At 36.9% G+C, this 14,595-nt stretch overlaps 1 protein-coding gene across 1 annotated transcript; it reads left to right on the top strand.

Moving 5' to 3' along the window:
- Positions 1–2,302: 2,302 nt before the first annotated feature.
- Positions 2,303–9,694, top strand: LOC133630369 (gastrula zinc finger protein XlCGF17.1-like). The gene is made up of 2 exons (XM_062021945.1): positions 2,303–2,692; positions 7,796–9,694. Exon 2 carries the CDS (start codon positions 7,817–7,819, stop codon positions 8,843–8,845), a length of 1,029 nt encoding a protein of 342 aa, XP_061877929.1. The 5' UTR covers positions 2,303–2,692; positions 7,796–7,816; the 3' UTR covers positions 8,846–9,694.
- The last annotated feature ends 4,901 nt before the right edge of the window (positions 9,695–14,595 follow it).

A 14,595-nucleotide genomic window follows, 5' to 3' on the forward strand; every position in this document is an offset into this window, starting at 1 on the left:
CAATTAATTATTATTATTATTGATGAATGTAGCTTACCACCATCAAGTGTGTATTCTCATTATTAGCTTACAACTAACAATGGGTTTATTAATATTAATAAATGTAGCTCAATAATAATAATAATGGATTAGATTCATATCGCGCTTTTTCTATTGTTAGATACTCAAAGCGCTCACAGAGAAGTGGGAACCCATCATTCATTCACCACTATCATTGTGCTTATTATTATTAATAATAAATGTAGCTTACCACCATTAAATGTGTATTCTTATTGGGTTACCACCATCAAGGTGTTTATTATTATTATTATTATGATTAATAAATATAACATACCACCATTATTGTGTTTATTATTACTATTAAATAATTAATCTTACTACCATCAAAGTGTGTATCATCACTAATAACTGTAGCTTACCACCATCAAGGTGTTTATTATTATTAATAAATGTAGCTTGCCACTATCAAGGTGTTTATTATAATTAATAAATGTAGCTTACCACCTTCAATATATGCATGCTTATTATTAATAAATGTAGCTTACCACCTTCAATATATGCATACTTATTATTAATAAATGTAGCTTACCACCATCAAGGCGTTTATTATAATTAATAAATGTAGCTTACCACCTTCAATATATGCATGCTTATTATTAATAAATGTAGCTTACCACTATAAACGTGTGTACTATTATTATTATGAATAAATGTAACTTACCACCATCATTTGTTTATTATTATTATTATTAGGAAATATAGCTTACCACCATCAATGTGTTTACTCTTATTAATACATGTAACCTACCACCAAAAACGTGTGTACTATTATTATTACTAATAAATGTAACTTACCGCCATCAATGTGTTTAATAATATTATGAATAAATGTAGCTTACCACATCAATGTGTTTATTATAATTATTAATAAATGTAGCTGTGCAACCTACTAATAAAAGTCTCAATCAATCAATCAAAGCTTACCACATCAATGCGTTTAATATTATTAATAAGAAATGTAGCTTACCACCTCAATGTGTTTATTATTATTATTAATAAATGTAGCTTACCACATCAATGTGTTTATTATTATTAATAATAAATGTAGCTTACCACCATTAAATGTGTATTCTTATTGGGTTACCACCATCAAGGTGTTTATTATTATGATTAATAAATATAACATACCTCCATTATTGTGTTTATTATTACTATTAAATAATTAAGCTTACTACCATCAATGTGTGTATCATCACTAATAACTGTAGCTTACCACCATCAATGTGTTTATTATTATTAATAAATGTAGCTTACCACTATCGAGGCGTTTATTATAATTAATAAATGTAGCTTACCACCTTCAAAATATGCATGCTTATTATTAATAAATGTAGCTTACCACTATAAACGTGTGTACTATTATTATTATGAATAAATGTAACTTACCACCATCATTTGTTTATTATTATTATTATTATTAGGAAATATGGCTTACCGCCATCAATGTGTTTACTCTTATTAATACATGTAACCTACCACCAAAAACGTGTGTACTATTATTATTACTAATAAATGTAACTTACCGCCATCAATGTGTTTAATATTATTATGAATAAATGTAGCTTACCACATCAATGTGTTTATTATTATTATTAATAAATGTAGCTTACCACATCAATGTGTTTAATATTATTAATAAGAAATGTAGCTTACCACCTCAATGTGTTTATTATTATTATTATTAATAAATGTAGCTTACCACATCAATGGGTTCATTATTATTATTAAGAACTATAGCTTACCACCATCTGAATGTGAATGTGGAGTGAATGAATGATGGCTCACAGTTTTCACTGTTAAGTGCTTTGAGGGGCTGGAAAAGTGTTGTATGAATAAATGTGTCCCAAAGTTAATATTTTTGAGCCCCTGAAAATGTAAATACTCTGATTAAATGTTCTGTATGTAACTCACAAAATAAGGTAAATGGCTTTTTTGTTGAAGTTTTTGTGTTGAAGTTGAAAATATTTCCGATCGTCTCATTTTGGTTGTTTTGGTTATTTCAAATCTAATATGATGATACAAAAATATTTGAAAACAAAACTAACTAACGTCACTGTTTTGAGGCATCTTGATTTTGGTCAAGCTGTAGTTATACCCCCACACCGAAGGGGGCAGTATAGATGTAGTTATACCCCCACACCGAAGGGAGCAGTATATATGTAGTTATACCCCCACACCGAAGGGGGCAGTATAGCGCTACAATTCACACGTTGAGCGGAAATAGAAATAGGAGAAAGCTGGCAGAAGCGCTCGAAGTGGTCGATAAAGCCGTTTTGTTGTATTTAACCGCGTGTGATCTTCCTTCTGTACACATTGTTGGGCCTCCGTGCGTTTTCTAAACAATAAGAAGATATTTGAGAAAATATAAGTGCCGCTGATTACATCATTTTATTCTCGTCTCAGTGCACTTTAAGGCTTCCCGGGTAGCTTAGCTTGCTAGCTGCCAACAAAGAGACGCGGAAGTGACCAACGCGCCGCTAAACAGTGATCGGATTTGAGTATAAAGTGTTATAAAGTGTTGTGGTTGTGTTAACGAATGATGGAATAGAGGGAGGAACTTTGTGGAACAAAAAGAAGAGACCGAAGACAACGTCAACTGCTGGACGCTGTTTCCAACAAACATCTAGAACAGGTTTGTTTACTTCACGTCAAGTAGATTTATTTATTAACAATACTCTCTAAAAGATGTTCTCTCCGAAGATAAAGTTTGTCAGTATGAAAAGGCTTGTGTTCATTATTTTAACACACGCATGCGCGTGACGGGCTTAGCCGCCTTTTGAAGCATCGTTGCTTTGTGTCTTTTGTTTTTTTTAAGGTTACGCTAATTAATCTATTTTGTGTTTTTACTCAACATACATCGCCAATAAGAGTAAGCATTAACAAATTCGAAACTAAAGCAAATACAATAAATAATAGCACAAAGGGTAGAAGTGAGGGTTACAGTAACATCATGAATAACTAAGTTGGGTGTAGGGCTGGGCGATATGGCCTTTTATTAATATGTGGATATGTTTAGAGTCCATGTCACGATACACCATGTATATGTGGATATGTTTAGTCCATGTCACGATACACCATATATATGTGGATATGTTTAGGCCGTGTCACGATACACCATATATATGTGGATATGTTTAGTCCATGTCACGATACACCATATATATGTGGATATGTTTAGTCCATGTCACGATACACCATATATATGTGGATATGTTTAGTCCATGTCACCATACACCATATATATGTGGATATGTTTAGTCCATGTCACCATACACCATATATATGTGGATATGTTTAGTCCATGTCACCATACACCATATATATGTGGATATGTTTAGTCCATGTCACCATACACCATATATATGTGGATATGTTTAGTCCATGTCACGATACACCATATATATGTGGATATGTTTAGTCCATGTCACGATACACCATATATATGTGGATATGTTTAGTCCATGTCACCATACACCATATATATGTGGATATGTTTAGTCCATGTCACGATACACCATATATATGTGGATATGTTTAGGCCGTGTCACGATACACCATATATATGTGGATATGTTTAGTCCATGTCACGATACACCATGTATATGTGGATATGTTTAGTCCATGTCACCATACACCATATATATGTGGATATGTTTAGTCCATGTCACCATACACCATATATATGTGGATATGTTTAGTCCATGTCACGATACACCATATATATGTGGATATGTTTAGTCCATGTCACGATACACCATATATATGTGGATATGTTTAGTCCATGTCACGATACACCATATATATGTGGATATGTTTAGGCCGTGTCACGATACACCATATATATGTGGATATGTTTAGTCCATGTCACGATACACCATATATATGTGGATATGTTTAGTCCATGTCACCATACACCATATATATGTGGATATGTTTAGTCCATGTCACCATACACCATATATATGTGGATATGTTTAGTCCATGTCACCATACACCATATATATGTGGATATGTTTAGTCCATGTCACGATACACCATATATATGTGGATATGTTTAGTCCATGTCACGATACACCATATATATGTGGATATGTTTAGTCCATGTCACCATACACCATATATATGTGGATATGTTTAGTCCATGTCACCATACACCATATATATGTGGATATGTTTAGTCCATGTCACGATACACCATATATATGTGGATATGTTTAGTCCATGTCACCATACACCATATATATGTGGATATGTTTAGTCCATGTCACGATACACCATATATATGTGGATATGTTTAGTCCATGTCACCATACACCATATATATGTGGATATGTTTAGTCCATGTCACCATACACCATATATATGTGGATATGTTTAGTCCATGTCACCATACACCATATATATGTGGATATGTTTAGTCCATGTCACCATACACCATATATATGTGGATATGTTTAGTCCATGTCACCATACACCATATATATGTGGATATGTTTAGTCCATGTCACCATACACCATATATATGTGGATATGTTTAGTCCATGTCACCATACACCATATATATGTGGATATGTTTAGTCCATGTCACGATACACCATATATATGTGGATATGTTTAGTCCATGTCACGATACACCATATATATGTGGATATGTTTAGTCCATGTCACCATACACCATATATATGTGGATATGTTTAGGCCATGTCACTTAGATGACATATCAAAACAACACTCAATTAAAGTGCACTTTTTGTACAGAATGCCACTACAATAGTTGAAAACAAATAAAGTGCACTTTTGTGCATGATGTCACACAAGATATTTCAATAAGTGTCAAATAAAAATGAGCTGCATAATAGGACATCAAATAGTGTATGTCCTTCACTATGTGGTAGGTTCCTGCAGACGTTATCTCCTTCTGTTGTTGACTATTTGTTTCATACGGTGTTGATGTGGAAATGGTTGCTTGGGCATTTTGTTGGTGTGGCACCGAGCGGAGATGTTGACATGCGGAGTTTCAAGCACTCTTCATTCTCTAGCGGGTGACTTTTCAAATGATGCTACAAATTAGTAGTTCCGCTACTTTTTGTAGCAACGCTTTTGCCGCATACGGTTGTCTGTTCAACATCTTCCCGCTTGAAGCCAAACCACCGCCAGACGATGGTCCTCCTGCTGTTTTTCTTGGGAATTAATTATTCCTTCATTTGTTACCAGATTCGCACCTTCCCTCTCTCGTATTACCACTCGCACCTCTCCGCTAGCATCACAGCTAATGTTACCATGTCGCTGCCTCTCTGCTCGGCGAGGGTGTATGGCGTTGCACGTGTGACAGTATGTGACGTGTGTAAGAAGGTGCGCTTGTTTTATGTCTCTGTGAGAAGGAGAGACAAGAAAGAGTGAGAAGAGCCTGTAGTGTAATGCCTGCAGCTAAAAGCAACTGCCTGAGAACGTATACTCCAATATCACCATATAGTCATTTTCTATATCGCACAGAGACCAACCCGCGAAAAATCGAGTATATTCCATATATCGCCCAGCCCTAGTTGCGATGAAACAATATTAACTAATAATATCACACTCATTGTGACCAAAATAATTACGGTTATCATTATGATCACAGTATTGTTCAATGCACTCAAGAAGTGTTTGTAAGCACACTGAAATGTTTTGACCAAGTTATTATTTTTTGAATAACTAAAAGTGAGCCCTCTTTTCAGTCATTCACTTGAGAAGTTCTACAAAGTAAGAAATATTAAGTGGAAAAACTATAATTACAAAACCAAATGTCCAGTTGTGGCAGTTTTTTTTTATTTATTAAAAAAAAATGTATACAGGATAACAAAGTTTTCTACCTTCCAATTACAGTACAATGTCTTCAGTATAGATCAGGGGTCACCAACCTTTTTGAAAGCAAGAGCTACTTCTTGGGTAGTGATTAATGCGAAGGGCTACCAGTTTGATACACACTTCAATAAATTGCCAGAAATAGCCAATTTGCTCAATTTACCTTTAACTCTATGTTATTATTAATAATTAATTATATTTACACTTAATTGAATGGTTTAAAAGAGGAGAAAACACAAAAAAATGACAATTGCATTTTGAAACATAGTCTATCTTCAATTTCGACTCTTTAAAATTCAAAATTCAACCGAAAAAAAGAAGAGAAAAACTAGCTAATTCGAATCTTTTTGAAAACATTTAAAAAAATAATTTATGGAACTTAATTAGTAATTTTTCCTGATTAAGATTAATTTTAGAATTTTGATGACATGTTTTAAATAAGTTAAAATCCAATCTGCACTTTGTTAGAATATATAACAAATTGGACCAAGCTATATTTCTAACAAAGACAAATCATTAATTCTTCTAGATTTTCCAGAACAAAAATGTTTCAAAGAAATTCAAAAGACTTTGAAATAAGATTTAAATTTGATTCTACAGATTTTCTAGATTTGCCAGAATATTTTTTAAAAATGTTTAATCATAATAAGTTTGAAGAAATATTTCACAAATATTCTTCGTCGAAAAAACAAAAGCTAAAATGAAGAATTAAATTAAAATGTATTTATTATTCTTTACAATAAAAAATACATTTACTTGAACATTGGTTTAAATTGTCAGGAAAGAAGAGGAAGGAATTTAAAAGGTAAAAAGGTATATGTGTTTAAAAATCCTAAAATCATTTTTAAGGTTGTATTTTTTCTCTAAAATTGTCTTTCTGAAAGTTATAAGAAGCAAAGTAAAAAAATAACGAATTTATTTAAACAAGTGAAGACCAAGTCTTTAAAATATTTTCTTGGATTTTCAAATTCTATTTGAGTTTTGTCTCTCTTAGAATTAAAAATGTCGAGCAAAGCGAGACCAGCTTGCTAGTAAATAACTACAATTTAAAAAAATAGAGGCAGCTCACTGGTAAGTGCTGCTATTTGAGCTATTTTTAGAACAGGCCAGCGGGCTACTCATCTGGTCCTTGCGGGCTACCTGGTGCCCGCGGGCACCACGTTGGTGACCCCTGGTCTACAGTATAGATAAATAAAAGTTTATATACTTTGGAATGGTTACTTGCATTATTATTATTATATGTTATAATTACATTGGTGCTTAATTTGGTCACAAAATAATGCTGACAATAATATTTTTTATCTGCAATAATTTTTGGAACAATATATCGTCCAGCAAAATAAAACAAAAAAACCTCAATGTATAGTTTTTATGGATTATTTATTCAGTTTAAAGTAGCAGTAGAGTTGAAAAACAAGTTTACTTAATATGCTTAACTGTGTTCCATTAAACCATATCTAAGTGTATTTACGATCTGCAAAGTATGTGAAAAATACCGTGTAAACATCCCCAAATTCAGTCGGCCATTTTGAATATTCCGCTCTAAATATCTTCGTCTATTTCTGTAACTTGACGTCACTGAAGCTGACCATATTATTAGATCAGTCATACTGGAAATGTGCAAAAATTGCTGTTTATCATTCACAGTCCTTATTTAAGACATGAACTTACATGTTTTTATTTTTTATGAATTCTAAGTCGTAAATAAATTAACACATAAAAAGTCAGCTAACAATGTAGTCAACTCTATTCTATTCTGGTCCTACAAATGGACACCATTGCCTATAGCAACTGCCTGAAGAAGACTCACATGCAACCGTGGAACCCTAACCCCATCCAAAGCAAAAGTTGACTTTTCTGAACCATGTTTTTTTGTCATCTTCATCCTCAGCAGCGAGAGTGGACCTCCAGGATGGCGCAGGAGGTACCAAAGACCCCCCACATTAAAGAGGAAGAGCCACATTACCTCCACATTAAAGAGGAAGAAGAGGAACACAGCATCAGTCAGGAGAGAGAGCACCTTGAGGGATTGGAGAAGTTCCCAGTGACTGGTGTCCCTGTGAAGAGTGAAGAAGATGAGGTCAAAGGTGAAAGTGAGGAGCAGAGAGGGGCGGAGCCTCCAAGCAGCAGCTCAAGTCAACACATGACAACAGAAGGTGATGGTGGAGACTTAGCTCCAATGTCAGATAGTGACGAGACGACGTCTCACTCTTCTCACACTGATGATGATGAAGACTCTAAAGCGGATCAGACTCGCTTGAAATGTTCTCAGTGCGACAAAACTTTTGTCAACAAGTCAACTTTGAACACACACATGACGATTCACACGGGGGAGAAACCGTTCAGATGCACATTTTGCAGTAAAAGATTCTCTATCAAAGGACGAATGATAGCGCACACAAGAACGCACACCGGAGAAAAACTCTATGCCTGCTCCATGTGCGACAAGAGGTTTTCTCACCGCTCAGCCTTTGTGCGACACAAGCGAGCCCACGCCAGCGAGAAGCCCTTCACCTGCAACGTTTGCGGAAAATGCTTCGCTTTCGTCGGAGGTCTGGAAACCCATCTGCGAACTCACACGGGCGAAAAACCCTATTCTTGCGCCGTCTGCAACAGAGGTTTCTGCGACCATTCCTCGTTTGTCCGACACGCCAGGACGCACACAGGGGAGAAACCATATTCCTGTGCAATCTGCAGCCGGCGTTTCACGCAGACGTCGGCGCTGGTCAAGCACACGCGAATACACACCGGGGAGAAACCTTTCACCTGCTTAGTGTGTGGCCTGAGATTAACTCAGAAGTCGCACTTGACAAAACACATGAGGACACACACCGGCGAGAAAGTGTTCAGTTGCCGTGTGTGTGATGACAGATTCTCTTACAAGTACCAGGTGGATAGTCACAGGTGTGCTGGTGAGAAGACACAACGTAACACTCATTAGATGTCAACATTGCCTTCACACACATTGTGGCAATCACTGCAGGGTCCCCAAACTGGAAGATCGGACTAACGCTTCACAACAGTCTGTATTACTTTATTTGGGACGGCGTGGCGCAGTTGGGAGAGTGGCTGTGCCAGCAACCCGAGGGTTCCTGGTTCAAACCCCACCTTCTGCCAACCTCGTCACGTCCGTTGTGTCCTCGAGCAAGACACTTCACCCTTGCTCCTGATGGGTGGTGGTTAGGGCCTTGCATGGCCATCAGTGTGTGAATGTGGAAATAATGTCAAAAGCGCTACCTTGAAGGTAGAAAAGCTATACAAGCCATGTATTTAATATATAGTACAGGCCACATTTAGGACACATTTATTATTTATTTTCATGACTATTTACATTGTAGATAGTCACATCAAAACTATGAATGAACACATGAGGAGTTATGTACTTAACGAAAAAAACGACTGAAAACATGTTTTATATTCTAGTTTCTTCCACATAGCCACCCTTTGCTCTGATTACTGCTTTGCACACTCTTGGCATTCTCTCCATGAGCTTCAAGAGGTAGTCACCTGAAATGGTTTTCCCTTCACAGGTGTGCTTGAAGCTTTCACAGGTGTGCATTTCACCTTTTTTTTGTAGATGTGGGAAACAGCGGGAGGCAGGGTGCAGGTAAAAATGTGTCTAATGCTTAAATCAAAAATAAACAAAAGGTGAGTGCCCCTAAGAAAAGGCATTGAAGCTTAGGGAAGGCTATGCAGAACCAAACTAAAACTGAACTGGCTACAAAGTAGGTGTGCATTTCACCTCCACACCCCTGATTGTAAATAATGTAAATAATTCATTGTGATTATCTTGTGTGATGACTGTATTATGATGATAGTATCTATGATAGTATATATCTGTATCATGAATCAATTTAAGTGGACCCCGACTTAAACAAGTTGAAAAACTTATTGGGGTGTTACCATTTAGTGGTCAATTGTACGGAATATGTACTTCACTGTGCAACCTACTAATAAAAGTATCTCTCTCTCTCTCTCTCTCTCTCTCTCTCTCTCTCTCTCTCTCTCTCTCTCTCTCTCTCTCTCTCTCTCTCTCTCTCTCTCTCAAGTACATAACTCCACATGTGTTCATTCATAGTTTTGATGTGACAATCTACAATGTAAATAGTCATGGAAATAAAGAAAACACATTGAATGAGGACAAGGTGTGTCTAAACTTTTGGCCTGTACTGTATATTGATTGATTGATTGATTGATTGAGACTTTTATTAGTAGGTTGCACAGTGAAGTACATATTCCGTACAATTGACCACTAAATGGTAACACCCCAATACGTTTTTTCACTTGTTTAAGTCGGGGTCCACTTAAATTGATTCATGATACAGATATATACTATCATATATACTATCATCATAATACAGTCATCACACAAGATAATCACATTGAATTATTTACATTATTTACAATCAGGGGTGTGGAGGGGGGGGGGGTAGGATATGGACATCAAGTAGTGGACATAGAGAGAGAGAGAGAGAGAGAGAGAGAGAGAGAGAGAGAGAGAGAGAGAGAGAGAGAGAGAGAGAGAGAGAGAGAGAGAGAGAGAGAGAGAGATCAGAAGGCATAAGAAAAAGTATCTGCATTTGATTGTTTACATTTGATTATTAGCAATCCGGGGAGGGTGTTAGTTTAGGGTTGTAGCTGCCTGGAGGTGAACTTTTATTGCGCTTTTGAAGGAGGATAGAGATGCCCTTTCTTTTATACCTGTTGGGAGTGCATTCCACATTGATGTGGCATAGAAAGAGAATGAGTTAAGACCTTTGTTAGTTGGGAATCTGGGTTTAACGTGGTTAGTGGAGCTCCCCCTGGTGTTGTGGTTATGGCGGTCATTTACGTTAAGGAAGTAGTTTGACAAGTACTTCGGTATCAGGGAGGTGTGGCGGATTTTATAGACCAGGCTCAGTGCAAGTTGTTTAACTCTGTCCTCCACCTTGAGCCAGCCCACTTTGGAGAAGTGGGTAGGAGTGAGGTCTTTGAAATTAAACTGCTTTGGTTTTTCTGCAATTTTTTTCATTCAAGATGTATTTTACTGGCATGTCATTATTTAATGAATGAAATAAAGATGGAAATGGAGTATCCACCCTTGCCTACTTGTTACAATAAAGATGGTCCCTGGGTTGTGGACACGTTGCGTTCCTAGAGGTCGAGTTTCAGTGTAAGTCAGATCGTATTCCGAAAATATTCATAAATGAACTCACAGCTCACACAACACATGACGGACATTTCAAATACACAAACATATTTAATACAATAGTTAAATAAACGTGTAATAGAAAGAGAACATTGTATGTGAGACGCTTTCCTGAGACAATTATTTGCAGTGGTCGTGTCTACTATACGTTTTTGTTTTTTTAAACCCCATTTATTGTCTTTCAGGTGTTTCTACCTTCTTAAAATATTGTCCCAGGTGAGTCGGGAGGACTCGTCTTCTCCTCCCAGACCTTTAAAATACCGCGGAATCGACGCTACGTTCATATGATTTATCCTCAATGAAGATCACGACTGCGATAGTCGAGAAATAGGGAACAAAAACGTGACTATTTATCTTTTCAAAGCTTTTTTCACGTTGTTGACTTTTATGCCTGTGTGTGTGCAAGCTTCGAGGGGGACAGAACCTTCTCTGTTGCGGGCCCCAAACTCTGGAAGCATCTCCCTCTCCATGTGAGACAGGCCCCTTCTTTGACTACTTTTAAGACCCTTCTTAAAACCCATTTTTATTCACTGGCTTTTAACCCAGCATGAGACTTTAAACTGTTTTTCACTTTTTTACCTGTTACTAACCTGTTTAGCTAATTGGGAGAATGTGTTGGGCAGGCACACATTGTTGTCCACTCTCAATCTCACCACATGCTACATCCTAACATCGTTACAACTCCAGGGAAGAATGTGTGTGTGCGCGTACAAATTAGAAACCAGGTGAGATCATTCACTTAATCTTCTTCGAGCAAAACCAAGGCCAAAGTTTGTAACTTCTAAGGCAGGGGTGGGCAATTAATTTTACCGGGGGCCGCATAAGCAACCCGAGCACTGCTGGAGGGCCACACGACAATATTTCAATTAAATTTTGCTCAATATTATTTTTTATATACCATAAGATAAATAATAATAATAATAATACTAATAATTTCATTTAACCTAACTTAACTTTATACAAAAGCAGATTGCTTTTGATGGTTTTATTTTTAACACTGTTTTACACAACACTTCCTGATGTATAATACAATGCAAGAATGTCCATTTCTGCACAGGGTTAATTTCTGTCACTTTATCCTGCATTTTCCAACATTTTTCCCCGTCAGATTTGGACAACCATCTGTTGTTAAAAATCGTTTTTAATCATATTTATTTTATATTGTTTTTTATATTGGTTTTATATGTAATTATTTGTTCTTTTTATTCAGTCATTGGTGGAGCTAAGGATAATATTTGAATATTGTTTTTAATAATGTTGTGCAGCACTTTGGAAACATTTTGTTGTTTAAATGTGCTATATAAATAAAGTGGATTGGATTGTCACACCTGCCAGCTTGTCCCATTTCAGTCCTAACATGTCCAAACACGCATTTACCTATGTGAACAAGTCATTACCTGTGGTTGTCTCTTAAATTGACTGCATGGCTGCCAGCTACTCCGTGATTTGAAAGTCTGCAGTTATCCCACGTAAGAAGATGAGCAGCTGGGCGGTGTTACGTACATCGCAGCTCTCATCCAAAGCCAACGAAAAACAGTCCATGTCTCCGGGGCATACAGCGCAACAGAGTCCAATAAGCACTCCTTAATAAACTCTCCGTCAGAAAACGCCTTACTTTTTCTGGCGCTTTTGTGAGAAATGACGAAACTTGTCCTGACAGCTGCATCTCTGGGGGTGTGACATTTGGCTAAAAGTCCTTGTTGGGTTTGCAGTTTTACCATCAACGCATCAGCCTCCCTTGCGCGCTCTTCATCAGACACATTCCGGTATTTTTGCTGGTGCTTCATCGTGTAGTGGTGATTCAAATGATATTCTTTAAACACAGCAAGCTGTGTAGCACAAATTAAGCACACGGCTTTACCTTTCATTTCTGTCAAGAAATACTTGGCAGTCCATGTCTTGTTGAAAACACGCCATTCCTCATCAACTTTTCTCTTTTTAGCGTCTCGGGGGTAACCGGGCATCACTTGTCGCTGTGCACCTTCACTCACAGGTTACACACGGACACACGCCCATAAATAACACTTTTCAAAATAAAAGCAGCACATTGTATTGCGCGCACGACATAGATGTTTTTTAAACTTTATTTTGTAATTTGTGATTGCCGCTGTTCACATTCACTCACAATCACACACGCGCATACGTCCACACGGAAGTAATACAAATAACGCTTTTCAAAACAAAAGCAGCACCGTTGTATTGCACACTCGACATAGATACTTTTTAAAATTTATTTTGTAATTTATGATTGGCCTCACGCGGGCCGGACAGGGACGTACAAAGGGCCGGATGCGGCCCGCGGGCCGCAGAATGCCCAGGTCTGTTCTAAGGCGTCCTATTTTGCCCAAAGGAGGAAAAATGTCCCCTCAACAGATGTAACCATTTGAAAATCTCATATCACGGTTATTGTGAGCAAAATGATCACGGTATTGTTGATTTTGCTGAAAAAGTACATATACATATACACTTCAATCTTTTAACCAAGTGTTAATGTGTCTTGCCCTGTGATGAGGTGGTGACTTGTCCAGGGTGTACCCCGCCTTCCGCCCGAATGCAGCTGAGATAGGCTCCAGCACCCGCCCGCCACCCCAAAAGGGATAAGCGGTAGAAACTGGAATGTAATGGAACTTTTTAACTGCTTTTTATCTAACAAATTGTTCTTCGGATCATTTGTATTTGCTTTTTCAATCATTTGTATTTGACTTCTGTTTTAAATGTTATAAGCGCCAGCATGTAACCCCAATTATTGAGACTTTGCACTGTTCATTTTAGAATTGATTTTAAAACCTTGCTGTTTGCTTTTAAAGCTCTGCATGGACTGGCACCTCAGTATATCTCGGACCTCATCCACATGCTCTGAGGTCCGAGAGCCAGCTCCAGCTCGTGGTGCCCAAGACCAGACTTAAAACCAGGGTAGACAGGGTCTTCTCTGTGGTCGGCCCTAAGCTCTGGAACACTCTGCCCCTCCATGTTCAAACTGCTCCCACAGTGGACTCTTTTAAGTCTGGTCTTAAGACCCACTTTTATTCTTTGGCTTTTAACACTACGTGAGTTGTGTGCTCCTCTGTTGTCCTGTGTTTTTAAAATGTTGATTTTTATTTATTGTTTTAATTGGTTTTACCCTTTAAAATCGTTTTTAATCATATTTATTTTTATATTGGTTTTATATTTATTTATTTGTTGTTTTTATTCAGTCATTGGTAGAGCTAATGATAATATTTGAATATAGTTTTTAATATTGTTGTGCAGCACTTTGGAAACATTTGTGTTGTTTAAATGTGCTACACAAATAAAGTGGATTGGATTGGATTATTTTTTTTGTCTGTGCTTTGCCTGTATTTCTTTGTGTTTGTTCTTCAACTCTGCTTGTTTTTAAAGGGCTTTATAAATAAAGTTGGTATGGTAATATTGTGTTTTTTTTGGTTGTTGTTTTTTTATCTACTGTGGTGGTGCAAAAAGACACAAATCATAACAACTAATGTCACTTATTTCAGTGTTTTTCA

This window comes from Entelurus aequoreus, linkage group LG02 (genome assembly GCF_033978785.1).
Source record: "Entelurus aequoreus isolate RoL-2023_Sb linkage group LG02, RoL_Eaeq_v1.1, whole genome shotgun sequence".
NCBI lineage: Eukaryota > Metazoa > Chordata > Actinopteri > Syngnathiformes > Syngnathidae > Entelurus > Entelurus aequoreus.

Excerpts from the sequence above, each read along its gene's own strand:
- LOC133630369 (XM_062021945.1), top strand. The coding sequence starts at position 7,817 with ATGGCGCAGGAGGTACCAAAGACCCCCCACATTAAAGAGGAAGAGCCA.